The sequence below is a fragment of the Streptopelia decaocto genome (genome assembly GCF_964273445.1).
Source record: "Streptopelia decaocto genome assembly, chromosome: 1".
Lineage (NCBI taxonomy): Eukaryota > Metazoa > Chordata > Aves > Columbiformes > Columbidae > Streptopelia > Streptopelia decaocto.
This window is the reverse complement of record NC_138663.1, coordinates 167586436-167606634: the sequence shown is the minus strand read 5'-3', so window position 1 is coordinate 167606634 and position 20199 is coordinate 167586436. Positions and strand designations below refer to the sequence as shown.

The following is a 20199-nucleotide window of genomic DNA, read 5'->3' as shown; positions in this document are numbered from 1 at the left end:
AACATGCCTACATGCAGCAAGAGTTTATCTGTGCAGATGGATCAATGTGGATACTGTGTACAAGACTTTTCTAAACTTCAGTGGTACAGAAAACTTGTGCACGCCCCCAGGCAATCTAAAATGTAGTTGGACAAGTGGACGGTACTCTAGAAACATTAAAAACAGTGTCTGGAAAGGTTCTCAAAAGGTCAGACATTCCATTCTGACGTCCAGCACAGGAATAGTCAAATTCCACTTCATTCCTAACAGGTGTTTTCCCTGTGGAGATATTAAACACTGCCAATGACCACACTTCCACCATGTCCTAAATAATCCTACTAGAAAGTTCTTTGTGAAATATTTTCTAAATCACCCTTATGGCAAATAAATGCCATTTTTTATGTCTTTATTGTAGAAAAGTCAGTTAATTTTGCTCATTTTCAACAGCTTGCTTGAATTGATTTCAAGTCTGACAAGAAATAAGTCTTCAGTCAAGGAAGCAGTCTCAGTTCCTTCAGCTTAAACCACAAATCATTTACATCACTGACATCTAATTTCCCTATTCTCTCATACTCATAACTAGTCCTTCTTGTTGAGAAAACAAACAACAAATTTTAAAAAAAGAGACAAAATGAGCCATACAATCCTAAAGTGCAAAGGTCAAGAAGTACTTCAGGTTTCATACATAAAAGCATGTCTCTCATGCATTTTGAAAAACAAACAAACTCCAACACAACAAAACACTCCAACAGCATGACACCACTGAATCACATCCACTTTATAATTCTAAACAATCTGTAGAACCTATCACGAGGAACTTCTACCTTACCTTTTATTCACTTTTTATTTTACACTTGTGCTTACTGATTTTTTTTTCTTAACGCTAAGCATTTGTGGAGGTTATTATCTTCAGAGTATCTGCAACCTTTTCCATCTTTGCATCCTCAATGAACTTTTTCATCGACAATCTCAATTCCAACACTGAAATTGTGTCTGATGAGACTGCACATTTCAGGACCTCGGACAGATCCAGAGGCAGCACAGGAGCTGCCACCTCTTCTCACACGCTTCCCCCAACAGCCACCCCTTGGAATCATAGAATGTCCTCAGTTGGGAGGGACCCATGAGGATCACCAAGTCCAACTCCTGTCCCTGCATGTGACAACTCCACAGTTCACACCATGTGTCTGAGGGCATTGTCCAGTCTCTTCTTGAACACTGCCAGACTTGGGGCTGTGACACCCCCTTGGGGAGCCTGTTCCAGTGCTCCACCGCCCCCTGCGTGAAGAACCTTTTCCTAATGTCCAACCTTCCACAGCAGCTCTCCACGGTGGTTTTCTGGGTACTTCTAAATCCACCTTAGAGTAGTTCTATCTAGAAGAGGAACAGCCAAATAGACAGGTGGAAAGCAACACACCCAGAAATTCCTCTTGAGGAAAGCTACAGTCTGGCCAATGAGACAACAAGGGCAACAACAGCTTTTCTCACATTGGCTTGAAGATCAGCACAGGCTTCTTCATGAAGACCCAAAGCTAGAAGTACAGCTCTGGTATACTCCTAGCTCATCTGCTGTAACAAGATATTCTAAGGTCTGGTTCAGTTCAGAGCAAGCTCTGAGTTGAAATATAGACTACATGGCACTGGGTCCAAACTCAATAACCTAATTTTAGAAAAAGCTTAGCGTTTAAAATTAAGATTTCTCTCAGTGAAATGCTAATTATTTTCCATATTTTTTAAAAATATAGTTTTAAACAACTGTTGTGGCTAAATATTAAATTTCCAAGGTAGGGCTCATCATAAACCCATTTTGTGCCTAATTTATCACTATCATTTATATAACATAAAATTTTTCCAGTACTTTTAGAAATGTAGTCAACAAAAACTGTTCTAGAGTACCTGGAGTCCTTCTTTACTCATTTTTTTAGTCAGGCACTCTTAAATAATTTGCTTTATACTAGTCTTCTAGAACCCTATATATTCTCTGTGAATTCTCCAAAGTAATTCCTAATAGCTCTGAAATTGCCTCAGCCAGTTTTTCCAGCCACTCTAAGGCCTAATTTCATCATACTTGTGAAAATACCCAACTACTTCCTAGCCTCTTCTTTCTCTTACCTTCATCACCAATTGCAACAGTTTTAACTCACTATAAGGCAAAGCTATTTTTTCCATCAGATCTGCATCAGAGTTTTCAACCATGGAGGTTCGCTTCTGATGAACTACGTGTATTTTGAGGATTTTTTTTCCTCCTGTAAGCAGTTAATCTGACATGAGATCACACAAATAAAGGGCAGAGCCATTGAGAGACATTAAAGCAATCACAGCCTCTGCTGGGCTTGCCTGTCTCCCATGCCATTTACTCCATCCTCCAAAGTGCTTCAAAACAGCTGTTAATTTGTATTCTAGCTTCAAGGCATCTTAATACGAAATACAACAATGAAGAACCACAGCTGATAAACACCAGCACACTTGTCAGCAAGAAACTTATTATTCACTGTTTCGTTGCTACAGAAGTTCAACTATACAGGTTCCAAAATATAGGAAAGGGAATACTAAAGAAAAATGGTTATCAACACTGATCAGAAGATCTGGAGAGATGTCAAAATTGCGGGACCCTATTCCCTCCCTTATTGCAAGAAATAAATTGGTTTTTAATTGTATTTTACTGGCATCCAGATTTGCTGTTAACAACTGAAAAGCACCTGGCAAACATAAAGCCAAAGGAAAAACAAAGGAAAGAGAAGGTTCAACAGCAGTTTGGGACAAATAAGCAATGGCTCACATGAGGGAGTTGACAATGATAAGAAACAAAACAAAGGAAGAGGGCAGAGCTTCATCGATAGATGAAGAGGTTTTATGACCAAAGAACAAAATAGCAAAGGAAATATGTGGAGTCTGGATGTTGGCAAGGAGATGAAGATGTACTAGTGACAAAATGCAAACAATTAATATTGTTGTAAAACAAAGTTGCTGCTTGTCTTTGCATACTCCCCATTTTGGTACATCACCACACTTACAGAAGTTACAACCTTCAGCAGCCTTACTTCCACCTGAAAGCAATTATTTTCTCCTACAAGCCTCCCTGTATAAAACCTCCCATATTTAGCTATGCATTAAGTGTCATTCCAATGAAAATCTCCTCTGATTTCCCCGACCTCAATGCGATCTCTGCACTACTGTTTCTTCAGCTGCCAAGAATCCTAAGTATCTACAACAAGAAATTGCCTTACAACATGCACCAAAAAGCAACTCAAAATAAACAACTCGCATAATCAAAATGCTATATACCTTCTACAAAGCTGGCATACAGAATGTGTCACTTAAGAGTAGGTGCCACAAGACTTCATTGAAAACTGTTAAATGAGAGATGCTCAGAAAATAGCTCAAGTACTAGGTCAAATCTGTACTACTTAACTCCTAGTTTCTGTCCCTGGTTCACTTGTGGGTTATTCCATGTAACTCCCTCCAACACAAATCTACCAATTAGTGTGAAAGTGGTTCAAGTCAATGGGACACAGCAAATGTTCACCATGTTTAGATGTTGCCCTAACGGGGGCAGTCAACATGGCTTCAACCAAGGGGAAGTCAGGCTTGACCAGCCTCAGACTTTTATGAGGACATAACCAGGTGGCTAGATGATGGCAAAGCGGTGGATGTGGTCTATCTTGATTTCAGTAAAGCATTTCACACTGTGTCCCACAGCATCCTCACAGCTAAACTGAGGAAGTGTGTACTGGATTATTGAGTAGTGAGATGGACTGTGAACTGGTTGAAGAAAAAAGAAGCCAGAGAGTCATGGTCAATGGAGCAGAGTCCAGCTGGAGGCCCGTATCTAGTGGAGTGCCTCAAGGGTCAGTACTGGGACCAGTACCATCCAATATATTCATCAACAACTTGGATGAGGGAATAGAGTGCACTGTCAGCAAGTTTGCTGATGACACCAAGCTGTAAGGAGTGGCTGACACGCCAAAAGGCTGTGCTGCCATCCAGCGAGACCTGGACAGGCTGGAGAGTTGGGCAGGGAAAAATGTAATTAAATGTAACAAGGGAAAGTGTAGAGTCTTGCATCTGGGCAGGAACAACCCAGATTCCAGTATAAGTTGAGGAATGACCTATCAGAGAGCAGCATAGGGGAAAGAGACCTGGGGGTCCTGGTGGACAGCAGGATGACCATGAGCAACCACTGTGCATTTGTGGCCAAGAAAGTCAATGGCATCCTGGGGTGTATTAGAGGGGGGGTGGTTAGTATGTTAGAAGAGGTTCTCCTCCCCCTCTACTCTCCCCTGATGAGACCGCACCTGGACTATTGTGTCCAGTTCTGGGCCCCTCAGTTCAAGAACAACAGGGAACCGCTGGAGAGAGTCCAGCACGGAGCCATGAAGGTGATTAAGGGAATGAAGCATCTACTGTATGAGGAAAGGCTGAGGGAGCTGGGTCTCCTTAGCTTGGAGAGAAGGAGACTGAGGGGTGACCTCATTAATGTTTATAAATATGTCAAGTGTCATGAGGATGGAGCCAGGCTCTTCTCAGTGAGGGTAACAGAACACTGGAACAGGCTGCCCATGGAGGTTGTGGAGTATCCTTCTCTGTAGACATTCAAAACCCATCTGGACGCCTTCCTTTGCAACCTCATCTAGGTGTTCCTGCTCTGGCAGGGGGATTGGACTAGATGATCTTTTGAGGTCCCTTCCAATCCCTAACATTCTGTGATTCTGTAAAGTACCCTACTGAACTGTCCTCAGGCTTTTCTTGCTTTACTTTTGCCTTTGCAGATACTTCCCTTTGATGACCAAGTAGCCACAACTAATCATTCCTTCTGTCACTGAAATATCCAACACGCTTTCAATCAAGGGGACAGTGTCAATAGACTGCAAGAAGAAGGGAAATAAATACCACCCAAAAAACCCAATCTGCGCTTGTCATGATAAATGTCTGCTTACAAGCCGTAGTTCCAAAAGCTTTTTAATGCTTCATTTTTCATATCACGTACAATAATACTTATCAAGTTTCCAAAATGACTTGCCATAATGTAGTTAACAGGCAACAAAATACACATATACAAACTGAAACCTGGCACACAAATGTGTGTTATACAAATACACAAACTCTCTCAGTGTAATGCAAAACTAAGTATTAACAAGCTTTATGAAACATACATGCACACAGAGTACATATTACACCATATAGTACTATCACAAACTGACTCAAAATTTTACTTTACCACAAGTAGAAAAAAATCCAAGAATGTACATTTCTGAAGAAATAAACTCATCTAAATCACAGTATCACACAGTATCACAGTATGTTTGGGATTGGAAGGGACCTCAAAAGATCATCTAGTCCAATCCCCCCTTTCACTGTAACTTGGCAACAAAATCTACAGAACTCTTCAGATGAAACGCCTTTTGCAAACAAAATTTTGTAGCCACTGCTTAGTATCCCTGGGTGTTAGAATATCTCTGTCGAGGCAACACTTGCTCTGTGAAGTACTTCATGAAAAATACCTCCATGAAGCAGTAGCTTGACCTTCCCTTCCTCTTTGCACAGCTGCGGGCAGGGTAGGAAAAATAAGTTACTGCTGCTGCCAAAATTGCAGCCAAAGTAGCTCACTTGTACAGCAGTTGGCTCACAGACCGTATTTTTGCCTGCTGTGATGCATTAGAATTTTGAATATGATATCTGCTAGCAAAACAAAAAAACAAAGAAAACAAAAGTGGAAGACAAGTTGCAGAAGAGGAAAGCTATGGCTTATGGAGTAATATACCCAAAAAAGGGACTACTTGCCACTAGATACCCATCCATGTCAGCAAGACTGATACACAAAAGACCTTAATATAGCTTAAAAATACTCTAATAAATGACTTACATTGGATCTTGTTACCAGGCAGCTCTACCTACAAGAATGTTAGCACAAACAGGTAGCTTTAACTTATTTAAATGTACAACTGTTGCTACCTTTTCAGTTCCCCTCATATTCACTTCCACTGAGCTATAGCATGGAGGTCCAATACAAGTTTCCAGTAACATGATGACCACATCTTGCAACACAGCTCTGCTGCAAGAACTAATTGTTCAGCATTCCATGTATTTGCTCCCTCTGACACCTCTTGTCAGAAGACAGACATGTAAACTTCATACAGATCCCTTCTCTTTGTTGTCTGTTTTCCTAGGAATTACAAAAATCACAGAATCATTCAGGTTAAAAGGAAACTCTTAGCATAACACCTTTTTAATGTGAGGGTTGCCCAGAGTGGTTGTGGACTTTCCATCCTTTATGATATTCAAAAGCCACCTGGACATGGTGCTGGGTGGCCCTGCTTGAACAGAAGAGAGTGGACCAGATGGCTTCCAGAGATCCCTTCCAACCTCAACAATTCTGTAATTCTGTGACCAATTCTATGAACCTCTCTGCTCAAGCAGGGCCAGTCACAGTAGGTTGTCCAGTACCATGTGCAGTTGGATTTTAAGATATCCAAGGATGGAGACTTCACAACCTCCCCTGTACAACCTGTTCCAGTGCTTGACCATCCCCACAGTAAAAAAAGTGCTTTCTTGTGTTCAGGTAGAATATCATTATTTGCAATTTGTGCCCATTGCCTTTTGTCCTGTTGATGGCACTACTGAGAAGAGTCTGGCTCCCTCTTCTTCATTCTCTCCCTACATTGATAAGATCCAGTCTGATCCTTCTCTTTTCCAGGCTAAACAGTCCCAGTTCTCAGCCCTTCTTCACAAGATACACATTCCAGACCCTCCATCACCTTTGTGGCCCTGCACTGTACTCTCTCCAGTATGTCTGTCTTTCTCTTGTACTGGAAAGCCCAGAGCTCAACACTCTAGATGCAGCCTCACCAGTGCCAAGGAGAGAACACCTCGTCCAACCTGCTGACCCACGGTTAACTTTTTGTCCACCAGTATGCAAAGCTCTTCTCTGCAGAGCTGCCTTCCAGCTGGTCAGCCCCCCCTGGGGTTATTCCTCCTCTGATGCAGGATTCTGCATTTCTCCTTGTTGCATTTAATGAAACTCCTCTTAGCCCAATTCTCCAGCCTGTCCCTGTGAATGGAAACACAACCACAGGATGAAGGAGCAACTCTTCTCAGTTTTGTACTACCTATGAACTCACTAGGGGTGCACTCTGTCCCAGCACCCAGGTCATAAAACAAAGACTGGTCCCAGTACCAGCTCCTAGGGTTCACTACCGATGACTTGCCTCCAGCTGGACTTCAGGTCACTGATCACAAACCTCCAGGCCCACTCATTTAGCCAGTTCTCCATTTTCTTCACTGTCCACTTACCCAACCTGTACTTCATCAGCTCTGGGATTCTATGGGAGACAGTGTCAAAATCCTTACTCAAGTTGAGGCAGCGAACATCCACTGCTCTCCCTGCCCTTAAGGTATCTGTAGATTACCTACTGCTACTGAAAACTACTGGGAGTACTATTATTTTTCATCAAGGGCTACAGATTTTTTTTAAGGAACTCAGCAGTGAGAATCACTGAAGGGGAAAACTGCTCATCTTGAAAGGCAGATCTCAAAACACGAGGGAACACAATCAACTTTTTCCCCAATTAATAAAAGCTTGGTATTTTTTGATTGACAACAACATTATCCTCAGATGACCTCAAATATTTAAAATTATTGATATCTTCATTTAGTAAGCCTGAGATCTAACACTTGAGGAACCCAAATTTTCAGTAAAGCTCAACTGTCATTCTAACAGCCATGTGCACATGCTCCAAACCATTACCAGCTCATGCACTATCTTCTTCGCATTATTAATCAGGCATTCTGACATGGATTTTCACCCATGCCAATATAAAGATAAGTCAGGACTTAAGCAGTGTATCTACAAATGGAAAAATCATCAAAATCCTGTCACCTAAAACCATAAATCAGGGTAAGGAACATCAACTGCAATCCAATTAAGACACACTTAGAAGAAAACAGAGACAGTCTAGTAAGACAGGCTATATTGGGCTTCTAAGGCATCTGAAAAGGTTAAGAAAACTCAGAAGGAAACTGATGGATTTGAGAGAACACTGCCTGGGATGGAACATAGAGTTACATACAGTTAAGACATAAATACCTGGAAGATGGGTAAGACTAACAGCCCCATCACTGTGTTCTGGAACTTCCCCCTGCTCACTCCGATCCAGAAGAAAAAGCCCATCTTGCTACTCGATCATTCAGTTGGGATTTCAATGTGCTACTGCTTGTCAGCTGAAATTGCACATCTTTTTGATAATGAGTTTAGTTTTGTAACTCAGAACTATTTTTCAAGACTATGACAACCACCTGTATAATCTTTACTATCACATTAACTTTGTAAAACAACTAGCTTTTTTTTTTCCCCCCTGAAATTTTGAAGGCTTAAGAAATAAAGGAATTATTCCAGTTTCTTGAATGTTCTTTCTAAGGTCTCTCCAGTACAATCAGAAACATAAATACAGCAGGCTCTACAAATGAAATTAAAAGTCAACTAGGCAGGTAAAATGGATCTGATTTTCATTTAACCATGACAAAAGTGCAAAAGTACAAAACAGTATCTGGATCCGGTTTATAACTGAAAAGGCTTCCAAAACAGCATAAATCTATCTCATCTAAACAAAGAAAACACACAAGAAAGCAGCCCTACAAAGTGTTCTCCACACAGAGAATGGTCTTGCAGTACAGCCACTGACAGTTGTAATTTCTTTTCTGTAATAATCTCATTTTTCTTTATTCACTATAACATCATCTATGAAATTAGATCTGTAAGAACACATGCAAGGAAAATATTCTACCTCTAGTTTTTTCAGTGTAAAGTATTTCTATATCTTTTAACCTTAACATTTTTAGGTCTCTCTTTTTTTTTTTTTTTTTTTAAATTAGAAATGACATTCAACCATAAAAAAGATGACAATATCCACGCTTTTGGCCACTTTCCTATCTAAATGCAACCACCAAAACCAAAGTGCATACAGAGCTATCTTACATAGAATTATGTCAGCAAAATTTTAATTGAGTGAAAATGCTCCATTAAGGTTAGGAAGAATTGTACTTATTAAGAAAAAGCACATTACCAGTAGTTAATGACAGTTTACAGCTGTCAATGTTCAACCTTGTAGAATACTATATTCTAGAAATAAAATGGGATAGAGAATTGACTGGTTTGAAGAGAAATGGAATAGAGACATGACTAGTCTGAAAACACACTAGCATAACGAAGACGTATGAGTACATCTGTTAAAAAGCATAGTGCATTGGCTAGTAGGAGAGAAAGGAAAGGCAAAACCAGATAATAAGTGAGTCATAAATAACTACACACATAACTCATAAAACAGTCAAAATAAGAGGCTGAAATAATAAAAAACAGGATATTTCTGTAAGAACAAGATCATCTCAATGTAATGTAAATGACTGGCTGCAGATCTGCATAAAGACATTCGTTGGCTTAAAGGCTCAGCAATAGAAGAGTGATGTTATCAACTGCAACAAGGATAACACTGCAGAAGTAAAATGAAGAATTCAGGCTTTAACCTTGTTAAGGCTAAAACTCTTAGCTAGACATTCTTCCAGACTGATAGAGATCACAACCAAAAACATCTGAATACTATGGCACTGCAGCACAAGTTAGAGAAGAGACTTCCAATTATTTTCATTTGCAAACTTACAGAATTTTTCAGAAGCGGTTTGGATCATTCCCACAAATTTAAACTACAAACAATAGTCTTATACTTTCTGACCTTATCTTTCTTTCTCTTTGTATTGGCTTTGGCTAGGACAGAGCTAATTCTCTTCAGAGAAGTCTGCATGGTGCTTGTGTGTTCTGGATTTGTGATGGAAACAGAGCTGATAACGCACCTGTGCTTTAGCTGTTGCTGAGCAGGGCTCACACAGAGTCAAGGCCCTTTCTTTCTCCTTCTCACACCTCCCCGACAGCAAGTGGGCTGGCGGGAGCACAAGAAGTTGGGAGGGGACACAGCTGGGACAGCTGACCCCAACTGACCAAAAGGATATTCCATACCATATGACATCATGCTCCGTATATAAAGCTGAGGGAAGGAAGAGGAAGGAGGGAATATTGACAGTTATGGGGCTTGTCTTCCCAAGTAACCATAATGCATGATAGCGCCCTGCTTTCCTGGAGCTGGCTAAAAACCAGACTGCTGATGTGAATGAATTCCTTATTTTGCCCACAGCTTTTGCTTTACCTATTAGTTTTTATCTCCACTCACAAGTTTTTGCACTTTTATTCCTCCAACTGTCTCTCCCATCCTACTGCAGGGAGAGTGACCAAGCAGCTTGTGGTCCTGAGCTGCCTACTGGGGTTAAACCACAACGCTCTTTCATGGAATCTATAAAGTATTTTCCAAGAGTTCAAAAGCCTCAGTTCAAAAACCACTGCCTTAGACAACTATGTGTGGGAATACAAGTTAAGGAAAGTTAAGGTAAGAAAACGAAAATAAAGAACAGCACTAAACTAACTACAGGGCTCCAGTTATATGTAGGGACAAGGAAGCTGAAGTTTTGTTTCTTTTCTATGGTGTACAATTGGTATAGATTTAGATTCATTAAATTAATAACAAAAGAAAAATCCTCACAGTATTTTCAGGCCTAAGTAGTCTTAGATATACCAGATGCAAAGAAAGAAGTTTAAATCAGTTACAACAATAAAAACTAATTAAGTCCATCAACACATCAGCTTAAATGAAGGCAGTGAGCTATAACATGCTATTTACTATGATATACTTGCTACTAAGAAAAAAAGCATGATAAGCATAGTAATATGTTTCATAACATATGAAACATTAAATCTAAATGTACAGAAACCATACACCTTAATGCAGCCACTTAAAGCACAGGGAGGCCATTCACCTGTGCAAATTTCTAGTATTCATCCTTGGGAGGGGCACAATGGTAGGAACTGGCTGTGAAAGACCCTGGAAAATATTAGCTGTGGAAGAGTATATCTACAATATAAAAACTTCAGTTAATCATACTACTACTATTTCAACCAACACCTCAGTGTGAAGCAGTGTTTACAGCAAGCAAGGTAAGAAAGACAAAAATGCAACCACGTAGTTAAGAAATGCTGCAAGTGATAAAGTTTCCAAAGTAAACAAATGACATGGAAAAGAGTTTGCATGAAGAACTTCAGCACCAAAGACTGTATTACAGATATGTCATAAGTGCCTTCTATAAAGACATAAATAGTCTTTAAATTGTGGGTTGGATGAAACATACACAGTCATATGTCAGGAAAAGAATTCACTAAAGAAACATCTTCAGAATATTTTGGCCAGGAGGAAGATCATAACATGGGAGGAAAAACAGAACCAAACCCCCACAACTGGTGGTTAACATAGCAAAAACACAAATTCAACATTAAGCTTTTAAGTATGTAGGAATCACTTCTTATATTGCACTAGCTCCAGCCTAACTTTAACTGCTTATCTTTGCCACCTACCAGACCATCAGCATGCACAAGCAGATAGCGTAATTGAAACTGAAACTTTAACTGGCATTTCCTCCCAGTTTAAAAACAAAATAAAAAGAACATGCAAAAAACCCATCACAAACCAACAACATAAAAGGAAAAATAAAAAATAGAATATACACACAAATGGTTTCAAATAACTAGGTGTAAGAATCCCAGGGACACACAGATTAGAAAGTCAGAAGATTGCTGAGTACAGGAAATCAGACTTAATATGAAAATTGCCAAGAGAACTCAAACACCTTTGAAAAAATGGAAGTGAAGTCCAATTTCAGTTAAGCAAAAATAATTCTTTCATTATTCCTCAAATTGCCAGCTGTAGCCATTTCAAAATAAATTAGAAAGAACATATAAACAGTAGCTGGTTAAAATATTAAGCAGAATAAACCACAATCGTTGAAAATCTAATATGCTGATTCCACTTAGGAATTATATTTACTTCTGTGTGCATAATAAAATTCCTAATTCTGTGAAAGTCAGCAGAATGTTCAAGCAATGTTTGCTGGATTAAAGTGCAAGAGACTTCATTGTCCACAGGAAAAAAAAAATCATGCAATGACCTCACATGGATTTAATTACTAAAACTATAATGCTAATATTTCAGCCATATGAGCTGCCACTCTTAAGAACTTTGCCATTGTACAGACACCAACACCTACAACCTTGTTCCCACAAATACTCTCATCTGTAATCTCAAACCTGACATTCAGAAAGGATAAATTATTTTAAAAGTTTTAAACACATGAAATAACGTTATTTTGGAGCACACCTGAGCAGCCAAGATCCTCAAAAGCAGTAACAATATCAAGAGATCATCGAACATCAAGGATTAACCTAGCAATAAAGAAAAACAATGTAAGGCCTTCCCTACGCTTGAAAAACACCTACAAGGATGCCAAAACCTAAGAGCGGGTAATGGAAACTGAAAAAGAGGCAATAACCTGCTGTCATTATTATTTACCTTAGTAAAAAAAACACTTCCTGAGCCAATTAGCATGTGAACACTAAAAAGGCTCAGCCAATAATGACCAAAATATTACAGCTAAATAGTTAGGTACCCGACACACATGATTCAGTAACAAACTGATTAGGGGAAGAACACACCAATCTCTCCACTGGTGAACGTTCGGAATGTCACTAATTAACAGCACAAGCACTGTAGCTTCTACTATTAATACCTGACACGCTCTCACACAAGCACATTCCCAATGCTAAAAAAAAAAAAGGAATAGCTTAACAGCTTTTCGTAACTTCTGTTCAATTCCAGTTTGGCCTACAACTGAACTTTTAACTGAAGAGCAAAAGGTTCCACATAGTGCTATTTTGTAACCCAAAACAAATAATGGGGGAAAAAAAAAAAAACACACTCACACCACACACACAAAAAAAATCACACAATGTGATTAAATCACATGCACTAACTCCTTTGCAAAATGTGCACTTTCCTTCCAAACGAAGGAGCAGAAGGATGCATGACTACAAAAGACAAAGTTGTCTGTTAGCATCAGTAGACTTCTAAGGCTGTCTCAGCCTCTATTTTTGTGAAAAGGATAAACATTTCTATCAACACACAAAACCTGAATATTCTCCTGGATTCCAGGTTTTATAATTTTTCAAATATTTTATATACAGTATTTTTATATATATATATACACACTAATAAAATAAACATCTTAAGTCTCTCAACATTATTAGCTTCTTTCCAGCTTCCATCACTATGCTTTCTACACTAACACAAATACAGTGTTAGACAAAGCAACCACTACAGCATTTTTAGAAGAACTACTATGTAAAACTGTCTTCCTTATCAAAATATAAAGTAAAAATACACAGTTTAGTCACTAATTAATCCCTATTAACCAACAGCGCAATATTTCACTATACTGCAGCTAAAAAGCCTACAGCACACAGCAACTCTTATCAGCTTTTCTAATAGACAGGTTAGCTTAATGTAAGACTCAACAGCACAACAAATTTTCCAACTGAATGAAGTTTTAAGTTTACATAAGGACTTTAACTTTTTTTTTTTTTTGGTAGAAATGACATTTACAAATATAAGAATTGAAAAAAAAAAACAGAAGAATAGAATGGACTAGAATATTCCAGTTGGAAGGGAGCTACACAGCAAACCTTTCCACAGGAATAAACAGGAAAATATAATATGGAATGCACAATACTTTACAAGAAACACCTCTACCGTTTTCTCAGTGTTTATGTATTTAATCTTTATTTTTTCAATCGAATGCTTCCAAACTTTCTGCAATTACAGTTTGTTTTTGTTTTTTTTAAAAAAAGTATCAAGTCCCAAAGAAAAAAAAACAGCTTCCAGCTTTTGTAAAGGCTTTAGATCTGAAGAAATCAAAGCTTTCTAGTGCACCAACAATCAAATTAACACAAATTTCACTTATCTAAATTTTCTAAACATGGTTTCTACAAATTCTTTAATAACTTGGCAGGGCAAAGATGAAGTGGTTCAGTAGCATTTCTCCAATAAAATTTGAAAAATATATACTTAAAATCTCACAGGGCCAAATAAGCATTGCATTACTGGGCATTAGAAGGGGCATACAGGAAGACTTTGTGTTAACTTCAAAAAGCCTGAAGACTAACCTATGGATCAATTTGCTCCAGAGGATGTATATCATCTACTAGAAAGAATCATCATAAAATGAAAGTAAGTTGTCTGCCTCTTTTTCAGCCAAAATGGGTGGAAAAACATCCATCCGATTTCTGGTTAATATCAGAAATTTTACATTCCAGTCATCACTGAAACTTTCCTTAAACTCAATCAAGCCACTTCACAACATGAGATTTGTTTGGTGGTTTTATCCCCACAACACAAATAGAAGCTTTTCTCCTCTGAAGGATCTAAATTAAATGTGGCAACTTTAGCAATGAAGTAATGGACAAAAAAAGTAACCTCCAAAAAGAATTTGTATTTTCAAATGGCTGATAGTTTTGACTTGAATGATAGAATGTTTCTACTGAAATTTATGCAGCAAACAAATTAAGCACCTGACGAGTTCAAAAATAATGTCTCCCTTTATTAAGGAGCGTTAGAAATTTTCAATATTGTATATTATTCAATAAATACTGCTGAATCTCTGATACTTGATGTTACTACAGGAATCCAGACACAGTTCTCTTGAGTAATTTAAAGTGCAAATGGAACCAAAGGAGAACCTATTCAGAAATGATTCTTGGATCTGCATGATGTTACTTTTATAGTGCCTGAATTGATGTACTACAGGGAAAAAAAAAAACAAACAAAACCAACAACAACAACAAAACTTTTTGGTAAAGATCACTTGATAAGCTGTAAAACAGATGAAACCACTTTGACCTCGTGATGAAGTTACTGCCATTTTAGAGTATATTGTCATTGTAATATTGAAATTTTAAGTTAAAGTTATGTAGTGAACATCTTCATTGCAAAAGAGGCTACACTAGAGCCATTACAAATTTGTATAACTCTCCATTCTTGACAAAGAATCTCAAAGAACACACAGAGACTAACTGGTATTTCTGGTAGTATATACATAGGAAAAAGAATAAATGGACTGACAGTTCAGGGAAACCCCAGAGATGCATAATAGATAACAGCAGCAACTCAGCTGGGTGAGGATGTTTGTTAAGCAATACAACAAAAAAAGTGTGTATTTGAAGACAGCAAAATGTGAAAAATCAGCAATAGTAGTTTACTACCTTACTTCGCAAATCCAAGGCTTCAGGACTGAAAGGAGTTAACAACTTATATTACTTTAGTAACAAAGAGCAGACTTCCAGTTACATCCACTCAGAACCCAGCATATGAGACCACACTCCAACAGCAAGAAGTTTTCACTTGCTCTCTGAAGAGGCTCATACTTCCTACTACTGTTTTACACTTTCATGGCTACACTAGCCATTATGCCATTACTTAGTCATTTTTGTATCTTTCAGTAGCCACAAAACAGAGACTACAAATTAAGCACACTCAGAGTAGATTTATCTTCCAAACCAATCTTGATTTCCCACTGCTAACAGTAGTGTAAGTGATTCTTAACACTGTTATTTGACCAAAGACAGTTTATGTTACATTGCAGGATTAGCTCTTTTTTTCTGCTTCCTTTCATGAAATTATTAGACTGGCACTAGCAAGAAAGCAGCTTCTCTGCTCCTACCTCTCTGCATGTAGATCTTTGTGTGGCCCTTCACCTCACGGTGTCACAAGCAAAATCACAAGGTGAGCCAGATCAGGGAATTAGTCTGGATTACCACGAGTCATTTTTGCCAAGTTAATTTTAACCCAGAGCGAGTCTCTAATCTGTGACTGTAAGAGACTATATAAATAATTATGTCAACGTGGCAGGGGGAACAAGCACAGCGGCCAAACCACCTCCTTTGGAGACCAACGTGTTCACAACACAGTAGCTAGTATCACATGAGGGAATGCAAAGCATCACTAGTTCTGTTTCAAAGCCAATTACCGCATCCTACCCAACATATAATAGTCATCACTTTCAGATGACAGCCAGCACAAACACCTTGCAAATGTGAAATTAATCTCACTTGTGACTTTCAGATAATCTCCACAATGTTTAATTTCCTTGTCTACATTTTCATACTGCTTTCTAGTTCTTCATCAAGTCAGGTTTGGAACAAAAGCCCTTGCTGAGGCAGGTGCTGGTCACACCACAAGAAGCACGAAGTACAATTCTGCAGACCTGAAGCAAAAATTCTGTGTCAAAACATTACAAGCAGGTTGTGCCATCATTCTTCAAATCAGAGTCTTCTCTGAGCACAGGAAGAAATTCTGTTAATGCTAATAAACAATTTTATTTAGTTTTTTTAAGCTACTTCAAGATATTTTTCTAGTCACACTCTTAGTGGCAGATTAATAGGCTTCAGATTTTCCATACAGATAAAAACCACTATCAACTATATTATCGTAACCTCCAATTACTTTATCTGGCACTGTTATCTACTGTCGCAATGAGATGCAGTCACAAATTACTTCACAGCATCTCTTCAGAAAATGTTTGGGATTTTTACCATTTTTGTAAAAAAGCATTTTTGACCATTCTGTTTAAGACTACCAGGTAACTGAAGTCCTCAAACCCTACATTGGAGTGTGCAGACCACAAGCAGTATACTGGCTGCCATCAGCCTGATACACAAGATGTTGAGGGTGAGTACCGAGAGACAGAGCAGGCAACTAGCTGATTATTGAAAATTACTCCTCTCAAACATCCTGCAATACATGTTGGCTGTATCTACCAGTGTTAACTGCCATTTACTTGCCAGTAGCTTAATATAACCTGTTTCCTCTGCACCAGGAATCTGGGTCTTTTGATTTACTGTGAAATGACACAAGGTAGACAAGATAAATGACTAAAACTAGCTTTCAAGAATAAAAACATAGCATAACCACAAATGTCACCTGTTCTTTTAACTGGTATTTTCATAAGAACCTGCTAATAAGAAACAGAACCCAAAATAATGCAACCTATGGTACCCTGTAGTTAACAGTAATTATTTTAAGAACAATAAACATCAACATTCACACCCACCGAAAGCTATTATTTTATACAACTGTAAGTACTAGAGATGCCAGCTGAATTATTCTGAAATTAAAAAACATGGAGGACATGACAAATTCAAAAGTACAGCTTTAAAAAATACAGACACATTGAGGCAAAACTCAGACAAATATCTGAACACTATGGGAAAGCTGTGTGGCTGATGTCCTTACACTTAGCACTTGCGGTCCCAGGATTTTATGATATAAAGCTCAAAAGTAGGAAGAGAAGATTTAAAGGGGGAAGCGTGAGCTCTAAACTAAGGAATATATGGGGTAAGAAAACACAGGTCTATATAAGGAAAAAACAAAACAAACAAACAGAACACCAACAAAAAGCTATAGCTACCCTGTCATACACTGTGAAAATAACTCAGTAATTGCAAAGATGTGAAATGCCAATGTTAGGAGTCCATGTTTCCAGGATTTGCCATAAGCAAATCGGGAAAGTTATGTTATTCTTTTATTTCCTTACGTTCATTCCACTCCCAGACACAGCCTTTCTGTGCGGGGAAAAGAAGCCCTGCTGTTCCAGTCAGACTGAGAAATACAACCCCAAAACCGAAGAAGCCAACTACCTAGTGCTTTGCAACCGTTTACAAACTTAATACAAGGGTGACTCAAAGCTCTCCTTACGATAGGGCCACCCACACCACAGCTTAAGGCCAGCAAAGGCTGAGAACACAGGAAGGTGCCGGTTTTCGTGTCATCCGCATCCTCGGCGACCTCCGGAGAGAAACAATGGGGAGCGCCCGGGCACCAAGGGGGGAAACCCGCCCCTCGTCCCCCTCACACCGAGCAGCCGCCAGGCCAGGGGCTCCGGCCGGGCACCCCGCCCTCGCCTCCGCTGCCGGGAGCGGCCGGCCGGGCTGGGGGCCGCGGCGGGAGGGGCGGCGGGCGTCGCGCTTTGCCGCCGCGGCCCCTCATCGCCCCAGCCCGCAGCCTCCTCCCCGCCGCCACTCGGCACCGTACGGCGCCTCCCGGCCCGGCCCGTCTGTCAAGCACTCAGGTCGAGGGGAGCGAAACGCGGCAGGAGCAACAGGCAACCCTGCTGCGGCCCGGGGACGGAGCCCGAGAGCTGGCTGGCAGGACGAGAAGCTGCCCGCGGAATGGAAGCCCCGAGGGGCACGATCCCCTCCTGGACGCCTTCCTGTGTAACCTCACCTAGGCGTTCCTGCTCCGGCAGGGGGATTGGACTAGATCATCTTTGGAGGTCCCTTCCAATCCCTGACATTCTGTGATTCTGTGATCCTTCGGGGGGAACTCGGGAACTAGGTGGGTGCGGCGCACTCCTCCCCGGCTCCCCCTGGACGCAACCTTTCTCCAGACACCGGGGCCGCCGACAAGGCGGCAGAGGGAGAGATCACCGAAAAAGGAGGAAAAATAAGGCAGGGCAGCTGAAGGCTGCTCCGACACACGGCAAAGCACCAACGTCCCGCTAGCGGGATCCGCGGGTGCCCTGCCCAGAGGGCAGCGGCGCGTCTCGGTAGAGACCACAGGGTTCAACCCGTCCCAGTGACACGACAGGCCCCGGCCGGAGCGAGCTCTGCCCGAGGTCTCAACATGGACACCGTGAGGAAACGCTCTATCCCCCGAGGCGGCCGCAGAAGGCCGGGCGGAGCGGGACTTTACACCGCTATCCTCCGCAAGGGCGTGACGGAGACCCCGGCCTCCGCGCTGGGGGAGGGGAGCGGGCACAGGTAACTGCTCCCCCCGCCCGGGCCCCGGGAAGGGGGTGGCAGCGCCATCTGCACCGTAACGCCGGCCAAGCGAGGGCAGGGCCCGGGTGGCGGGCAGGGGGTAGCACCTGGGCAGTCACCGGGTTACATCACCACCCCGTCCGTCTCCCGGGGCCCGGCGGGGGCCACATGTCAGAGGCAGCGGGGGCAACCGCGCTGACAAGGGAGCGAGGAAGGAGCATGAGGAGGGCGGCGGCCGGGAGCGGAGCAGCGTGCCGCTGCCGTGCACGCACGGGGCCGGGGGGAGGGCCGCTCCCAGCCGGCGATGGGAGGGGGCGGCGGCGGCCGCCGGGGCTGCCCGTCGCGCCCGGGAAGGGAACTCGGCGTGCGTTACCTGCCCGGGTGGCTCCCCAGCTCCCGGTCGCTCAGCGCCGCCGTGTAAATCTTCCGGTATCTGTCGGCCAGGGCCTTCCCGGAGAGCAGCAGCTGGTAGCGGCTTCGGCAGCCCAGCGACGGCGGCGCCAAGGCGCCTGGCAGGGCTCCCAGCCCGCCGGCTGAGCACTCCTCGGGCCCCATGGGCCCCGCCGGACCAGCGCCGCTAGGAAAGAAGAAGCCGCCCTCGGCCCCGGTGCAGGCGGCGACGGCGGCTCCCGCAGAGGCGGCTGCGGCGCTCATCCCCCTCCCCGCCCGCCCCCTGGTGGCTGCGCTGCCTCCCGGCGCGACGCGGGCACAGGCGGCTCCCGCTGCCTTCACCGCCGGGGCCCAGCCATGGAGAGGCCGCAAAAGCCGCCGCCGTCGCCCTGGAGGCTGCTCATCCACCCGGGCCGGGCCGGGGGTGCGGGAACACCCCTCTCCTCCCCTCAAGCGGCGGCTCGGGATCCCGGCTGCCCGCCCACTCGCCCTCCGCCCTGGGCGCAGCGCCGGCCGCCGCTCCCTCCCACCGGCGGGCGCGCCGGGCTCTAGGCAAGACCGTGTGCCTCCGGAACGGCGGGGAGAGGGGAGGAGGGCCCAGCCACTCTTTTCCCCCTTCCCGTTACAGGGGCAGGGGCGGGGGCGGAGGCCGGCGGCTGCCGCTCCTCCACCGGAGTTCCTCCTCGGCGGCGGCGCCGCCGCCCTCTCCGCGCAGCCGCCCCGGCCCCACCTCCCTCCCGCCGCCAGCCCGGCCGGCGGGCGCATGCGCCGCCCCGCCCCCTGCGCGGCCCCCGGGAAATCCGGGGTCGGCCGGAGCCTGCACCTGCTGCGCGGGGCCGGGACACAGCGGGTGGGTCCCGCAGCGCGCGGGCACCCATGGAGGTCCCCGAAGTCATTCCCGCTTGGGCTCGGGCCTCCTGGGGCCTGTAGGTTGTCACAGGGAGCTTATCCTTCGCCCCGTTGAGGGTGCGTGTCTGTCTGTCTGACAGTTGTATTTCGGTGTCCAGCTGTAGTTGGACAAGGCTCAGGAACTCCCGGTTTCAGTGGGGACAGCCCTTGCAGTCATGTTGCATCGCCATGAGCCCCTGCACCAG

At 42.8% G+C, this 20199-nt stretch overlaps 1 protein-coding gene across 9 annotated transcripts in view; it reads right to left on the bottom strand.

Annotated features, from left to right (window-relative positions):
• Positions 1-19885, bottom strand: part of MYCBP2 (MYC binding protein 2) — a 200107-nt gene extending 180222 nt beyond the window's left edge. For all 9 annotated transcript variants that reach the window (XM_082062862.1, XM_082062863.1, XM_082062865.1 and 6 more), the window contains exon 1: positions 19089-19885. In XM_082062862.1, the coding sequence (XP_081918988.1) occupies positions 19089-19870 (782 nt within the window). In that variant the 5' untranslated portion in view covers positions 19871-19885. The remainder of the gene's footprint in view (positions 1-19088) is intronic.
• Positions 19886-20199: the final 314 nt, after the last annotated feature.